The sequence below is a fragment of the Bubalus bubalis genome, chromosome 7 (assembly GCF_019923935.1).
Source record: "Bubalus bubalis isolate 160015118507 breed Murrah chromosome 7, NDDB_SH_1, whole genome shotgun sequence".
In the NCBI taxonomy this organism is placed as follows: domain Eukaryota; kingdom Metazoa; phylum Chordata; class Mammalia; order Artiodactyla; family Bovidae; genus Bubalus; species Bubalus bubalis.
The window spans coordinates 39810678-39829007 of NC_059163.1; the positions used below are offsets into that span (position 1 = coordinate 39810678).

Below are 18330 nucleotides of genomic sequence, written 5' to 3' on the forward strand. Positions count from 1 at the left end.
AAAAACTCTCCAGAAAGTAGGAGTAGAAGGAACATACCTCAAGATAATAAAAACTATGTATGACAAACCCACAACAAACATTATCCTCAATGGTAAAAAATTGAAAGCATTTCCTCTAAAGTCAGGAACAAGACAAGAATAAAAACTATGTATGACAAACCCACAACAAACATTATCCTCAATGGTAAAAAATTGAAAGCATTTCCTCTAAAGTCAGGAACAAGACAAGCCCACTTTCACCACTACTATTCAACATAGTTTTGGAAGTTTTGGCCACAGCAATCAGAGCAGAAAAAGAAATAGAAGGAATCCAAGTTGGAAAAGAAGAAGTAAAACTCTCACTGTTTGCAGATGACATGATCCTCTACAAAGAAAACCTTAAAGACTCCACCAGAAAATTACTATAGCTAATCAATGAATATAGTAAAGTTGCAGGATATAAAATCAACACACAGAAATTCCTTGCATTCCTATACACTAATAAAGAGAAAATAGAAAGAGAAATTAAGGAAACGATTCCATTCACCATTGCAACGAAAAGAATAAAATACTTAGGATATATCTACCTAAAGAAACTAAAGACCTATATATATAAAACTATAAAACACTGGTGAAAGAAATCAAAGAGGACACTAATAGATGGAGAAATATACCATCTTCATGGATTGGAAGAATCAATATAGTGAAAATGAGTGTACTACTCAAAGCAATCCATAGATTTAATGCAATCCCTATCAAGCTACCAAGAGTATTTTTTACAGAGCAAGAACAAATAATTTCACAATTTGTATGGAAATACAAAATACCTCGAATAGCCAAAGCGATCTTGAGAAAGAAGAATGGAACTGGAGGAATCAACCTGCCTGACTTCAGGCTCTACTACAAAGCCACAGTCATCAAGACAGTATGGTACTGGCACAAAGACAGAAATATAGATCAATGGAACAAAATAGAAAGCCCAGAGATAAATCCACGCGCCTATGGACACCTTATCTTTGACAAAGGAGGCAAGAATATACAATGGATTAAAGATAATCTCCTTAACAACTGGTGCTGGGAAAACAGGTCAACCACTTGTAAAAGAATGAAACTAGAACACTTTCTAACACCATACACAAAAATAAACTCAAAATGGATTAAAGATCTAAATGTAAGACCAGAAACTATAAAACTGCTAGAGGAGAACATAGGCAAAACACTGTCTGACATAAATCACAGCAGGATCCTCTATTACCCACCTCCCAGAATATTGGAAATCAAAGCAAAAATAAACAAATGGGACCTAATTAAAATTAAAAGCTTCTGCACAACAAAGGAAACTATAAGCAAGGTGAAAAGACAGCCTTCAGAATGGGAGAAAATAATAGGAAATGAAGCAACTGACAAACAACTAATCTCAAAAATATACAAGCAACTGCTACAGCTCAATTCCAGAAATATAAACGACCCAATCAAAAAAATGGGCCAAAGAACTAAGTAGACATTTCTCCAAAGAAGACATACAGATGGCTAACAAACACATGAAAAGATGCTCAACATCACTCATTATCAGAGAAATGCAAATCAAAACCACAATGAGGTACCATTTCACACCAGTCAGAATGGCTGTGATCCAAAAGTCTACAAGCAGTAAATGCTGGAGAGGGTGTGGAGAAAAGGGAATCCTCTTACACTGTTGGTGGGAATGCAAACTAGTACAACCACTGTGCAGAACATTGTGGAAATTCCTTAAAAAGCTGGAAATAGAACTGCCTTATGATCCAGCAATCCCACTGCTGGGCATACACACCGAGGAAACCAGAATGGAAAGAGACATGTGTACCCCAATGTTCATCGCAGCACTGTTTATAATAGCCAGGACATGGAAGCAACCTAGATGTCCAACAGCAGATGAATAGATAAGAAAGCTGTGGTACATATACACAATGGAGTATTACTCAGCCATTAAAAAGAATACATTTGAATCAGTTCTAATGAGCTGGATGAAACTGGAGCCTATTATACAGAGTGAAGTAAGCCAGAAAGAAAAACACCAATACAGTATACTAACGCATATATATGGAATTTAGAAAGATGGTAACGATAACCCTGTATGTGAGACAGCAAAAGAGACATTGATGTATAGAACAGTCTTTTGGACTCTGTGGGAGAGGGAGAGGGTGGGATGATTTGGGAAAATGGCATTGAAACATGTAGAATATCATATAAGAAACAAATCGCCAGTCCAGGTTCAATGTAGGGTACAGGATACTTGGGGCTGGTGCACTGGGATGACCCGGAGGGATGGTACGGGGAGGGAGGTAGGAGGGGCGTTCAGGATGGGGAACATGTGTACACCCGTGGTGGATTCATGTTGATGTATGGCAAAACCAATTCAATATTGTAAAGTAATTAGCCTCCAATTAAAATAAATAAATTAAAAAAAAATAATAAGCAATAAGATACATAATTCTATATACATAAATTCTTCTAGTTGTTTAGAAATTCTTTGCTTATATGTATTTTTAAACATATTGATTAAACATTTGATTAAACTCCCTACGAAAACATGATCTCTTTGTTTCAGCTCATCAAGTACATACAAATGACTGAATAACATTTCTTTTTCAACACGTGCTTCTTCAAAGAGCAAAACAGAACTCTATAGACACTGGGCTAGTTGAAGTCCCAAAGGGATAAGTCAAAAATTTTTTCCATGTATTTTGAAGGTCTCTCTCTGGACAATTTATTGAAAATATAAAAATGAGGCACTAAGTGCTCTGTGCCCACCTGTGATAGAGTTTTAGTACAATTTTCCCTATCCTTTTCTATACTTCTTTCATTTATCCATTATTTTATCTGTATCTGTTTTACTTCTCCTTGTTTTGGGAAAAATCATAATGGTGAAACTGAATATCATTAAGGCTTGTTTCAAATCAGTGCCTGGGAAATAAATTAGCTTCTATTCTTACAAAGTAATAATGTCAGTAAATGAGAGCTTCCAGGTATGGTGCAGGAAATTAAAGCAATGATACCCAAGGCTTTAACAAAGTCACAAGAGAATATATAGTATTGATTCTAAGAAAAGATAGATAACAAATAACTATGTCAGTCAATTTAATATATTAGAGTGGAAACATATTAATCAAAACAAAAATCCTATGATTTAAGGGCAATGTCTGCTAATGGGTTTCTTTTAGAAAGGATAAAAATATTCTAAAATTAGATAGTGGTGATGGATGCCTAACACTGAATATACTAAAAACAATGGAAGCATATTCTTTAAAAGGGTGAACTTTATGGCACGTAAATTATATCAATAAAAGGTTTTAAATTAAATTCTATCATCTATCTAATCTCCGTCTCCTAAAATGTCTTTACAGAAAAATATAGACAATAATTTTATCTAATCCTAATCTGGTCCATGATTGCCACCGAGATACACAGAATGACCTTAGATTTGACTACAATTCACAAGGTTTAGATTAAAAAATAATTACTACTAGCAATATTAGGCAAATGGTTTTATGTAGCCTGTCACTGTTCTCAATAAAAAATTCAACAGAAGTGATATGGTGTTCTTTTAAATACACTGTTGGTGCTTCTACACCAAAGCATATTCTATTTTAACTATGTTCCTTGTAACTGTGGAGTCCTCTTGTCATTCCCTCCTGAATCTTCTCTTCTGGGAAATGAGCTGCTTTATTGCTAGCATATTCAGGCTGCTGACTGCTGGTGGAAAGTCATGAAATTTGGCTTATTAACTTCTGTATAAATTGATGTTATCTAACCTCATATGAGCCTTCACTATTGCTTGGAAATCTTTTTATTAATATCTAATTGGCTCCTTAACACATTTTCCATAGTGCTCATTTCAAAGCTTTTCAAATCTCCTGTCTTTTCAACATGACCTCACCTATTCATTCAGCAAAGATCAGCATCTCCTACTTGATGGAAAAATTCCTCCACTTCCAAATTTATCTTATCTGTTATTTTCTTCACACATCAGAAGACAGGGGTCATCTGACTATTTCAAAAACATCCTAGTTTTAGTGGAAATAAACCTGACATTTCATTACATGTCTGCCACCATCTACCTCTATCATCATGGGCAAGGCAATTTACCTGGTTCCTGATTTTTTCATCTGTAAAATTAATGCCTTGGACTAGGTGAATTCTAAGGCCACTTTCAGTACTGAATCAAGGTTTTTCTCATCTTATGTCTAATCTATGCTTTTCTATCCCCCTAGGACCTTTCCTTTTCATTCAGCCTATATATGTTGAATACAAATGAGGCATAAGATACTTTCTGTCTGCTAATCTCCTCTTTCCAACTTGATTCTTCACACCGTAGATGTTCTTGCAGCTTCACTTTTAAAAATTCTTCATCACTGCTATCATAAATTAATATTTGTACTATTTCTCAATCAAATGTTTTCAAGCTGTAGATAACACATGAGGACTCTACTTTATTGCCACTGACTTGTCTCTTCACATCTTCCAATTTGGCTTCTGTTTCTAGCACTTTATCAAAATAGGACAAATGATTTTTCCTCCATGCTTACCCTACTTACATTATCTTGGACACAAAGCCCCACCTTGAAACTTTTTCTTACTTTCTCCATAGTTCAGAGGCTTTATTTTTCACCTCTCTTCCTTCTCTATTTTTATTTTCCTTCCTCAATCTATGACTTAAATGTGAGTATTCATCAGAGATCTGTCTTGTTCTTCTTTCTAAACTTTCTTCTCTGAAAACTAATTAATTCTCAGGATCCCAGTTATTATAATGATGTGAATTACAGGAATTTTTTCACTGAATTTCTTTCCATAATTATGCTTAACATCTCTATGGGTATGTCTCACCAGTTTGAAGGTATGTTGAAAATAAAGGTCATCACTAGACCCCAGTAGCTACCCAGGAAAAAAAGGGAAGCCACAAGTTGCCCCTGATCCTATAAATCTACCTTTCTATTAATGGTATAAGTTACTTTCTAGTGACTAGAATTGATATGTCAGGAAGGAGACAAGGTTTCAGTGTCAGAGATTACACTCTCCTCTGAATACACATGTTTAACATAGCTAATTCTTGATTTGACAAAAGTCTCAATGCTCTGAAAGATATTAAAAGTATCGTCCCTTTACAATTACTCAAGTTTGTGATGTAGATGTGGAATCTCGGAATACTATCTCTTTTTACATAATAACAAAAGTACAACCCATGAATTGAATTATCCTCATTTGCTTCTATAGTTCTGTCATTTATTGCTGTAAGGTGATATAAAGATCTTAGTTTCTGAGAAAATTCAAAGTTTCAATTTTAACTAGATTTAAAAAGAAGGGAAAAAAGGAAAGAAAACATAAACTCACACTTTATCAGTTCCATAACTCCTATAGTCTACAGCAGCTGACACAGCCACAATGAGGGCAGGCATCCCATAGCCAACCAGGTAGAAGTATTTCCTTCGTGAATGTTCACTCTCAAAAACCTCCACCAGCATGATATAGAGCTGCACTCCCTCCAGGAACATCCAGGTGAAGGCAGCCAAGAAGAAGAAATGTAATAGGGCAGCAAAAACTGCACAGGCAATCTAGGGAAAGGAACACATGAGTCAGTCAGATAACTATCAAATGAAGTTCCAATTGCCATAAAGTTAAAATAAATATTTATCAAGACTACAGTAATAAAATAGGTCTGCAAAAGAATTGAGACAGGATTCTTAAAATTCATATACTTAATTCATATATTAAAACCTAATCACATATAACCTATATTTAAAAGTTATCAGTTCAGTTCAGTTCAGTCACTCAGTCATGTCCGACTCTTTGCGACCCCATGGACTGCAGCACACCAGGCCTCCCTGTTCATTGCCAACTCCTAGAGTTTACTCAAACTCATATCCATTGAGTCAGTGATGCCATCTAACCATCTCATCCTCTGTCGTCCCCTTCTCCTCTTGTGTTCAATCTTTCCCAGCATCAGGGTCTTTTCAAATGAGCCAGTTTCTCGCATCAGGTGGCCAAAGTAATTGAGTTTCAGTTTCAGCTTCAGCATCAGTCTTTCCAATGAATATTCAGGACTGATTTCCTTTAGGATGGACTGGCTGGATCTCCCTGAAATCCAAGGGACTCTCAAGAGTCCTCTCCCACACCACAGTTCAAAAGCATCAATTCTCAGCGCTCAGCCTTCTTTATAGTCCAACTCTAACATCCATACATGACTAATGGAAAAATCATAGGTTTGACTAAAGAGCCTTTTGTTGGCAAAGTAATGTCTCTGCTTTTTAATATTCTGTCTAGGTTGGTCATAACTTTCTTCCAAGCAGCAAGCATCTTTTAATTTCATAGCTGCAGTTACCATCTGCAGTGATTTTGGAGCCCCCCAAAAATTAAGTCTGTCACTGTTTCCACTGTTTCTTCATCTATTTGCCATATTTAACATTTGATTAATAATATATATGGATGAAAGCAGAGCATTATAATAAGAAAAAAGTATAACATGTAAGAAAAGATTCTTAGAAGATTCTATTGATAATTATACTGGAGATTAGTCTAAAGGTTTTAAAATAGATCTCATAAGTTTTTTTCTTGGTCCTGTATAAATAATCCTGTATTTATTAACATACTAAATTCTTCAATGTAAATGAAGGAGAAACACTAAAACCAAGGAGAAAAATAGCTCAAAATAAAAATAAAATAATTAAAATAGTTTATGAGATTATTACTTATTATTAATTGTTTATTTCTTCCTTGCCTTGTTTCAGAAAGTATTTAAGCTGGATTGCGAAGTTTGTACTGCAAAGAGGTAAAAGTAGATCTGGTAAAAATAAACTGTTCCATAAGTGCTTTCATTTTCTTATTTTTTGTGTTATTTTACTAAATGCTGGTCTACACAAGCTTGGTAAAAAAAGGCAGCTGGCCCTTACTCTGTCATATTTTCTAAGGTACTACAAGTTTCAGCTGACCATATATTAATTTTCTTATGTCTGTTCCTGAAATTCTCATTCTTCTGGAGGGGAAGTCTTTATTTTTTATGAGTCCTAAGTAAAATCTGTGGTTCCTATACAAAAAAAAAAAAGGCAACAAATTCATACAAATGATCTGATTAGTATGGATTCAATGATGAGTATGTTCCTTGAGAAATGAGGCAAAAGGCAGGTCTATATCCTTGGGTTAGAGAGATGATGATGAAGGGGTGATAAGGAAGTCAGGCACCAAAGGAGCTAGAGAGAGAAAAAGGAAGTGAAAGTCACTCAGTTGTGTATTACACTTTGCAACCCCATGACTTTAGAAGCCTACCAGGCTCTTCTGTCCATGGGATTTTCCAGGCAAGAATATTGGAGTGGGTTGTCATTCCCTTCTCCAGGTGATCTTCCCAACCCAGGAATTGAGTCCATGTCCCCAGCATTGCTGGCAGATTCCTTAATGTCTAAGCCACCAGGGAGGCCCACAGAGAGAGAAAGCAAAGCCTAACTGCCATATAAGATGCAGGAAGAGGACACATATCCAGCAACAAGAGTAAAGACAGTTGGGCTGAGCTGCACCTATCCAAGTTTCATACCAATCATTGTCCTCATGCTACTGTCAGAAATTAGTTTTGTGCAGTCTGCAAAATTTGGAGAAGTTTATCATACCATATGTATCAACAGGAAGCAAAAATAAGAAGGTTTCTAAATGAAAGGAAAAATCAAAGAGCAGTTGAATTGCAGGTTAAAAAGAGAATGAAATGATTTCTTCTTGGGAAATATCACAGTTTCTTGATTTTTAGAGTTAGGGCTTCAACTATTAACTTTTGTTATCAGAGAGTAGTTTTTGGAGAAAAAAAATGTGTACTTTGATTGCTTATTCATCTATATGCATTTCTGAGAAAAATTGTCACATTTGTATATGATAACCAATTAAAAGTATAATCACTGTAATTGCACCCTTTAATTAATCATGAATGTGTAATCACAAACATGAATTCAACTGCTTTTTCATTGTAAAGACTGTACATATGGACTCATACCAGAGAACAGCATTAAGCGAATGATTTATTATGCCTAAAAGTCTTCTAAAAAATGAGTTTTCATTTGTAGTTTTAGTCATGAGAACAAATGTGCTATTTTCATGAATCTCAAGGACATAGAAAGGGCCTCACAAAAGTTACAAGTGGGCATAAAGTTTGTTTAATACATTAGATATTATCTATTGATCATATTTTTTGTTTGGTTTTTATCAAGAACAGTTGGCTGGTACTATTCCTTGTTATCCTCTTTTCTTTCTTTTCCTCCCTTCCTTCCTCCCTTCTTCTCTCCTTCCTTCCCTTCCTTTCTTGATATGGCTAAATGTCATTAGTAATAAAGTATGACATTAGCATTTAAAATGTAAACAGAACTTGAAAAAATAAGAAGTGTAAAACAAAACTTGGGATGAGTATATAAATTATAAAAACAATATACAATTTGAACTATTTTCCAAAATAAGTCAATTAGAAAAGTCATGTTAGCATCCTGTATCATGCATCGAACCTAGACTGGCAATTCATTTCATGTATGATATTATACATGTTTCAATGTCATTCTCCCAAGTCATTCCACCCTTGCCCTCTCCCACAGAGTCCAAAAGACTGTTCTATACATTTGTGTCTCTTTTGCTGGGATGACCCAGAGGGATGGTATGGGAGGGAGGTGGGAGGGGAGTTCAGGATGGGGAACATGTGTACATCCATGGCAGATTCATGTTGATGTATGACAAAACCAATACAATATTGTAAAGTGATTAGCCTCCAATATAAATAAATAAATTTATATTTTAAAAAAGTCATGTTAGACATGCAATTTTCAACATAATTTCCATTGTCTTTAAAAAGTTTATTATGAAAGAACAACAAATACATGTTAGAAAAGATACTCCTCCATTCCTTAAATGACTTAACTCTCCTCAATATTCAGCTCTGTGATTAAAAAATAAAGACTAATAAAGAAACATGGTTCTTTAGAAAGGCAAATTTATGAACAGAATTCCTCAAGAAATGTACATTCATACATCCATATATTCACTACTTCTTTATGACAATTGAAATGAAAAAGGGAAAACTGAATAAGATATGAAAATTCGTAACTAAGACAACTGGAAGAGAGGACACTTTCAAACAAGAATATTTTGAGAATTGGAAAGCTACAAGTGGAGAAATTGTTTTCTAACAACAACATAAGTTGCTTACTGGTTGATCTGTTCTGTTGATCCCAATCAAGAAGAGCAGTTCTGCTACAAAAAGGCTGATGCAGAGGTTCTTATGGATGGTGTTACGGTCACTCTGGAGCCCACGGAAAAAGCAAAATGTGAAGATGCAAATCAGGAGGCACACAAGGGACAGCAAAATTCCAACCCAGGTGATCACATCCAGAAGAAGGTCATGGACAGCATCACTATGCTGGAGACATGATGGAAAATACGTTAAGTTCCAGCCATACAGAACCAATTACACAGCTTTATAAGGGCCTGGATTCATGAAACATGATTTTAAAAATGTACTAAAAATCCTCCACACAAACAATGAGTAAGAAGACTTATTTATTTTTTCCTAGTCCACAGGTAGGGCATTTTATCTTTACTCTGAGGTGTAAATCAGTTTGCCAGTAGTGTTCACACCTTTCTTAGATATGTTCATTTTCAGCATATAAATAGTTGAAGCAAAACAATTTAGTTCCAGCCAAAGATTTCAAGGTAAAGCTTTTCATTTTTCTACACCATGTTGCTTTTTTACAACTTTTTTTTAAACAACTCTTGCTAGGGAATGTTTTCTTTAAAAATCGTTATACATTTAGGGAAGTGGTATCTTAATTGAAATGTTCTCTGAATTATTGTTGTTTTTTAAATAAAAATTATAATTTATTTGTTCTATAAATCCTTTATCAGAATTTCCAAGGTTGAGTTTATAAAAGTATGTGATTTTATAAAGATCCCCAGTTAATTCTGAAGGGCAGTCACATGTGTACCATTTATTTAGTAGAAGATCTAAAAGAAAAAGGATAGTCCTTGGATTTATATTCATACTGAAGGGCTTAAAGAGATCAAGAATTGTGATCCCTGTAAGGTTTTACATGAATAGAATCTGTTACATACAGATGGAAAATAAGCATTCAAAATCACTATACTATATAAGAAGCCCAAAACAGATAATAGAATTATGAAAAAGAAATATGCTCATGAGACCTTCCACACTGAAACTGCATTTTGTGGCTCTTTTATAGACCTGTGAGTTCCATACCTGACATGTTTCTTGGTTTTTCCACAATCTCATTTGTGTCTTTGTTCTAAGATTTAAAACTCTATTTCTACTCTGTGATAGTTTGCCCCCATCCAAAACCACTCTGTGAAGCTTTAGAATTTACAGTAACCCAACACATTTATGTGCCAACATGTTGGAGCAGACTTGAGAAATTATCTGACTGTCAATTCCTTTTTTCTTTCTAGGTTTCTTGAAAAGTCTTAAAGACCCAACTTCCATCAAAAGGGGAATAAATAAATATTGGTTGATACTTAGGAAATGATATTCAAAAGAGGAATAGAAAATTAGTGTTCTAGAGGTACACTCCCAAACATGAATACTTCTCAAAAATCTAATATTAGACTTAAAAAAATGCAACTAGAAAAAGTACCTATACAGTATGAGTCCATTTATGTAAAATTTTAAAAGACACAATTCAATTACATTGATTTTTATGGATCTATGAATAAGTAGAAAAAAGGATAACATGTGCATAGCAAATTTTTTAGCAGAAAACAAAGAGATGTGTTTCTAATTGACATCTTTTCAACTGTAGAGATCATACACACTGATTTTTGTTTTAGGATGGAGTTACTATTTACATTTCATTGTCTCCCACATTGTTAGCTCACCTTAGAAACATATATATATATATTCATATATATATATATATATATATATACAGTTTTTAAAAATTTTTTATTTTATCCAGACTTTGTCCTTTTATGTTTTATGGAAACTTCATACAAAGATTATTCTGAATGTGGAAATTCTCCTTACAAGTGAGCCACCATGCTGCAACCTGAATCACAGCACTTCACATACCGCCAGATACAACTTCACAGTTATTATCTGATAAAGAACTCTGCTAGGACACTGTCAATGAAACAGTTTTGATATATTCCTGCATAACTCTAGATGTATTTCTCAGAAGGAGCTCAAATCATGAAAGAAAAACCACATGAAATTTTGCTTTAACTGCTTTTTTCTCCAGGGGACACAGACTAGTGTTGGTCTCTGACAGCTTAAATTACTGTTACTATTGGAGAGTGGTTAGTGCTACTGGTTCCCTGAACAGAGGGCTATTTGCTCTCTTCTTTGACTTAAAGGAAAGATGCTGTAATTGAATATCAAGCACCAACGTTCAGCACAGCAGTCTTCCATAATGGCAGATATAATACATTCTCAAAGTTATCCTAAAGACCTATAAAACTAAAAAAAAAGAAAAAAAGAAACCAAATAACTTCTGCCTTTCCTGGGTAGTTGCATTATTAGAAACATATATATACTATACTCAGTGCCTTTACAGGTCTTTCAAAAACCTCATGCAGAGTTGTTAAGAGAAGAAGACCAAATGTCAAAACAACAGTACAAAAAGTACAAAACACTCAAATGAGGAACAAAAAAGTCTAGCAATTAATTAATAATCATCTTTCAGGTAATACTGTCTAGCTCAGAAAACATAAACATCAACAACCTTATATATACCATACTATGATCGAATGCAACTCACCACCTGAATTTTATCAGTAAGATGAAAGAGAAAGAATGACGGGCATTAAATGTGAACAAGATCTATGAGTTTAGTGTTCTTTATATCTGTCATAACAGAAATTTCAGGAGACCAAACCATGATAAAAACCAACCCTTCTTCAAGAGGATGGTCAATTGACTAAAACTCCTAGTATAGCTTTAACAATGCTATAACAGATCAAGTATTCTTATTTCCAAGGTTTCATGTTTGTGAACACTATATGACTCAAATCACCTTTGACATAAACTACATATCATGATGTGACTTGAGATCTTTTTAAGCTTATATCTTATTATTATATTCTAGCAATCAGTACTTGATATGCCACATAAAAAATGCTTAATATTTGTTTTTGAATGGTTATAACCCTGCACCATTTAGACCAAATGTCCTAGGAGCTGGACCCTCTTACATCAGTATAGCTTTAGCTTCCATTTAATCTCCATTGGAATTTAAAAAGGATCAGTATCAAACATTATGTTCAAAACTGAGTCCCTTATCCTGTTTCTCCCTCCACTCTTACTCCCAAATCTACATTTCCCTCTGTTTTACTCATTTCAGTAAATAGCAACACTTCATTCTTTGAAGTTTTCTGGCCAACTTAAGAATCATATTGATTCCTTTTACACACACACGCAAAAATTACTCTTAATCCATCAAGAAATCTCGTAGATCCTGTCTTCTATCTGACAGCTGCCAGTCATGTCAATTGTACCACACTGGTTAGAACCACCTGATTTTTTTTAACAGCCTCCTAAATGAATTCCCTACTTTGACCCTCATGTATTGCCCTTTCCTCTCTATTCAACAAGATAGAGACATTGGATGCTTCCATCAGTGAGTCAGATAATAAGACTCATTGATGGAAGCATCCAATGTCTCCCATTTCAATAAAAGTAAAAACCAAAGTCTTTACAAAGATCTACAAGGTCCCAGAAGTCTGCACTTCTGTGGAAACATTTTCTATCCTCCCCTTCATTCAGTTTACTCAACCCCAGTTGGCCTCCTCTGGCCCATGAATATGTCCAGCACATTCCAACTTCACAAACTTTGTATTTGATGTTCTCTTGGTCTGGAATGCTCTTCCAAAAGATAGCTGTGTGACTTAATCCACTACCTTCATTCACTGCTTCATTCAAATGTCACCTTCTCACAGAGCTTTGTTTGAATCATCCCATCAAAAACTGCAAAATTCATTTAACCAACTGACTCTATTACTTTTCCTGCATTATTTTTACCCTTAACATTCCCCTATATTAGATACTTTATTAGTATTTGTTTATCATCTGTGGCCTCTACTAGAAATTGCACTCCAAGAGAATAAGTTGTTTTATCTTCTGATCCCCAATGTATCCTCAGGTCCTATAAAGTTGCATCCTAGAGTAGATGCACAATTAATATATGAACCGAATAAATGAATCTCTCTCTAATTATCCCTCTCTTCTGAAATGGCCTTATATTATAAACCAAAAGTTGTATCATGCTGCCCAATCTTTGGGACTTTTTTTGGCCACATCGCATGGCACATGACATGCAGGAATGTGGGATCTTAGTTCCCTGACCAAGGATTGAATCCCTGCCCCTGCAGTAGAAGCACAGTCTTAACCATTGGACCAGCAGGGAACTCCCATTTTGGTTCATAAATCACCTGCTCTAAAATCTTGAGCAAGATATTAAAAAAAAAAAATAGAGCTGGAGAATGAGGAGGCTGTTAAACCACAGTATCTTAAAATATGTGGCTATATCAAGGGGTCAATTATGACAAGGAAGGCAAAACTCTGCATGGAAATAAGAGGACTACAGAGTAAATCTGAGAGTTAAAAGATGTGGATTTAACCTTGTCACTCTAATTTTGCAATTGTTATCTTGAACAACCACCTACCCTTTACAGTATCAAAACCTCATACATATAGAGATAAAATAACAGAGGATTCAGGATATTGTGTGGTAAGTAAGATAATATATGTGAAAGTAAGGAAGTCAATGTTTCTTTGTTCTTGGTTAATCTAAAAATGGAGAAGGTAATGGCATCCCTCTTGCCTGGAAAATCCCATGGACGGAGGAGCCTGGTAGGCTGCAGTCCATGGGATCCCTAAGAGTCAGACACGACTGAGCGACTTCACTTTCACTTTTCACCTTCATGCATTGGAGAAGGAAATGGCAACCCACTCCAGTGTTCTTGCCTGGAGAATCCCAGGGACGAGGGAGCCTGGTGAGCTGCCGTCCATGGGGTCACACAGAGTCAGACATGACTGAAGCGACTTAGCAGCAGCAGCAGCAATCTAAAAATATTCTTAAATTTTTTCATGTTTGACAGCAAACTTCATTTAAAAGTCAAAAGTCTATATGAATAACACAGAGTAGAACAGAAAAATAATAACTGTAACAAGAACAAATGTTAATGTTATTTTGCCTAAAGATATCAAACATTATTGCAACTGACTAATTAATTACCTAATTTCTTCTTATAACATTGTAAGTTTACTTTATATCATTAATAATATTTGGGTTATTATAAATTAAGAGCAAAATATATCCATAGCATATGAGGAGACAGATTTTAACTTTAGAATCTGAATTCAACCTTTATTGCTATATGTGTGTGCTAAGTTGCCTCAGTCGTGTTCAACTCTTTGTGACCCTATGGACTATAGCCTGCCAGGTTCCTTAGTCCATGGGATTCTCTAGACAAGAATACTGGAGTCATTTGCCATACCCTTCTCCAAGGGATCTTCCCAGGTCAGGGATTGAACCTTCATCTCTTAAGTCTCCTGCATTGGCAGATGGGTTCTTTACCACTAGGACCACTTGGGAAGCCCTTCATTACTATACAATTGTGTTTATGATGTTTAAATAACAAAGCCCAAACGTACTTAATTTCACCTCTATACCTATTTTTCCAGACTGTGTACCATAAACTGTTCATTACTATAAACATTTGGAAAATTCACAAAAAATAAAAAGTATAAAAAAACTTCAAGGCAATTAACATCTTAAAGATGATGGAGAACTATGAGAGAAAATCTTACAAGCAGAATGATTCATCAGAATATACTTCCAGGAAATTCATTGACTCTTCCATTTTAGAAAGAAATTTTTATGAAAATAACATTTGTTTTTCCAGCTTTTTACAAAGTTTATATTCACATATGAAATGCAGATATTTTGTAAAGGCTACAGAAAGTTTCTGATTTCCCTTTTATCTTCATCTCTATGAATCTGCTTTGTGCTATCATTGTTGGGTTCCTGAGTAATTCAAATACCACAAAAGGAATAAGTACTTCAACAAAGGAAAAAGATGGCTTAAACAATGATGTTTTATGAAACTCACTCTGTCAATATAAAACTCTTAAATAAACCAATAGGTATATTTAATGAAACAAAGCCCAAATTCATGGAATAGGGAAATGTGGTTTTTGCCTCATGATATAAAAATAACTCAATCTGAGTCAACTAAGACCCTTATGTAAATTTTGATATTTCCAACTTTATTTTCCAAAAAGTAAGTCAGCAAACAAGATGGAGAAATAGATTTTGAAATGCTTTTCATTTTAACTTCATGAGTGTTTCCAGATGGTACACAAACTATATGAATTAATTCTGAACCACTCTGGATGTTTTCTCTTTTATATATTTTTAGAAAGCTGAATTTTCCAGACACTACTTAAACAATTACCCTATAATAATTATTAATTGTTGGCCAGTAATTTTCAAGAATCTGTTTTACTTTCTGTATTAAAATGTATTATTTTAATGTTGAGTCAGATTTACTAAGGTATAAGAATATGGTTTTTAAATTGCCTCTCAAACATATCTTGTTTTGAAGTACTTGCAATATAGCTAAAATGAGTTTCATTTTTTTATTCTTTGCCAATGTAGGAGCACTAGATTTGTTATTAATGTATCACATCAGCATAAGGCATTGTTCTGACTCAAGAATTTTACTGAAGCCAGTGTAGTTATGAAAGTCCTATTTTCTGATAAATGTGGTAAGAACTCTGTGAAATAGTTTCTTGCATTGCTCTAACAGATCATCAAACACAAAGGTCACCTTACAAATACTTGGCAAAATAAAGGGCTCAATGGTTTGAGGAAATAAGGATTTTCTTTGTGGAATAGGGTGAAGGTCAAAGTTGAGTAACAGTAAAAAGAATGATTAGGCTGCACCTCTTACGATTTTACAGTAAATTAACCAAAATAACTCAACAGTAATTTCCAAATTTATATCAAATTGAAAAAAAAATCAATCAAATATTTTCAGACTTTAATTGCTGAGAGAAACACTGGAAAGTAAGAGCACACAAAAACATACATATCCACTGTCTTCAGAGTTCAACAGAACTTATTCAGAATATCTCTTTGGTTTTAGAAGCACAGCATTGTATGCCTAAGTTATGTAAGATTTACTTGATTTGAATTATTATTTTTTAAATTTCATCACATTTGGTGAGCCAGATTCACCACTACATTAATGAAGGAAACAGAAAAAAAAATAGTAGGAAATGTGGAAGCTAAGTATCATACAGTAGCTGAGAAATACATGGGGATATAGGTTTTTAAAAAGTACAGTTGATTAAAAAAAAAACAGTTACTGGCCAATTAGAATATTTTTAAGTAAATGATGTAATCAAGCAGTAAATAAGAAAAAGATTTTAGAGAACTGGGGTGAGGGTAAGAAATGAAGTGAGGTAGAGAGAAAATTTCATCTTTAACATTTCTGACAGTGATGATGATGATGGTGATAACAATAATGATGATGATAGCTGACACACAACTTTCAAAATACCAGATTCTTCTACGAGTGCTAATTTATTTTATTAGGGTAGTCAGTCCTATAAAACAATATGACATTATACTATTATTACTTCCAATTTACAGATGAAGAAACTGGAGCACAGAGAAGTAATTTACCCAAGATTATTCAACTAGTAATGTGGCAGATACAGCATCAATGGCAGAGTGACTACCTATCCAGGTTTGCTCAGGAATGTCCTAGTTTTAGCAATAAAATTTGGTACCCTTGGAAAATGTTCTCCAAGACAATGATACTATTCCCGAGATCAGAGATAGGTTCAGTTTGAAAGAACTGAACAATGGGATAAGCTTGAGTATTCCAAAAGAGTAAACATGCATTAATGCTTTGTTCCCTTGATTTGTCTGTACACCTGTAAAGGTACGTTTTTCCTGATGTACTTTTCCAGATTCAGAGGTTGCAAATGAAATGTCCTATGGGTAGACAAAAGGGGAAATTTTGATAATCAATGTTTTGCTTCCTTATAGTGGCAGGCTGCGGTCCATGGGGTCGCTAAGAGTCGGATATGACTGAGCGACTTCACTTTCACTTTTCACTTTCATGCATTGGAGAAGGAAATGGCAACCCACTCCAGTGTTCTTGCCTGGAGAATCCCAGGGACAGGGGAGCCTGGTGGGCTGCCATCTATGGGCTCGCACAGAGTCGGACACGACTGAAGTGACTTAGCAGCAGCAGCAGCAGCAGTGTAGAGCTGATTCTGTCAGATCTTACTAATGACAAAAAAGTGATGTGTTTAATCTCAGAAACAAAATAATGTTTCCCCTTGGTCTTATATATTTCAATTTGAAAAATGGAGTTTCAATTGTTTTCTTGATTTCCATAAAGATTTTGATTAAACTTCAGAAGACACAAAAGACTGTTAATATCTTGTCCAGACATTAAACAGACTTTGCATATCAATCTGCATATTTGGTAGACATTGCAAATGTAAATTTTGGAAAATGTAATTCAGCCTATAAACTCTTTACAAAAGAAAATGAACAGCTCTTACCCACTTAATGTCCTGTACACCTTGTAGAAAAGGCTTCTAAAAAGGGATGTGATTTGCTTATTTGTGATAATGAGGATTCGTAATGAAATTATTTGGTCACTTTTCAGTTTCCTCAAAGTGTGTAGAAGTACTTAATGAGCCTTTTCACTTTCTGAAAATGGAAGGAGACAGTCTCCTTGAGACATGTGCCTTCAGGATGACTATTACTGGGGCTGGCCATAGACAAGATGCTATAATACTGACTTTCATAAAATCCTATTTTCAAAGTATGGAAAGCAAGGAAAATGTCTTTCTCTAAATTTTATATATATGACAGATGACAATGGAGAAAAATATTATAATATGACACATTTATATGTTTTTCCAAAACTGTTTGATGAGCTCTGAAGCGGCTATAGGGAATCTGATAAAAGATACTCTATCTTATTCTACCTGAGTTGTGTGAACTTCTGTGTAGGTTAGGAAAAAAAAATTACAGAGAAAAACATTGCTTATTTTTGGGATTTAAGATTATTTACAAAAAATATCTCACCAGAAAAGAGCAGTTATGTTAAACAGGACTTTATGATTTCTATATTAAAACTAAAACTTTATTGGATTCCAATCTTTATTTCATAATTTCACAACTATTTAAGTACTTTAAAGCCATTATCTCTAATAGTGTTTTATCTTATGCTGACATTTGATGTGCTTGAAAATGGTTCTAAATCATGAATATTTTGGACATGGACAGACTATATGGTAAATTCAGAGATGCAAAGGAA

At 34.5% G+C, this 18330-nt stretch overlaps 1 protein-coding gene across 10 annotated transcripts in view; it reads right to left on the reverse strand.

The window, feature by feature from the left end:
- The window catches only part of ADGRL3 (adhesion G protein-coupled receptor L3), a 955586-nt gene that overhangs the window by 108041 nt on the left and 829215 nt on the right, over positions 1-18330 (reverse strand). For all 10 annotated transcript variants that reach the window (XM_044945849.2, XM_044945847.2, XM_044945844.2 and 7 more), the window contains 2 exons: positions 9182-9391; positions 5347-5567 (listed from right to left, as the gene is read on the reverse strand). In XM_044945849.2, coding sequence (XP_044801784.1) covers positions 5347-5567; positions 9182-9391 — 431 coding nt within the window. The remainder of the gene's footprint in view (positions 1-5346; positions 5568-9181; positions 9392-18330) is intronic.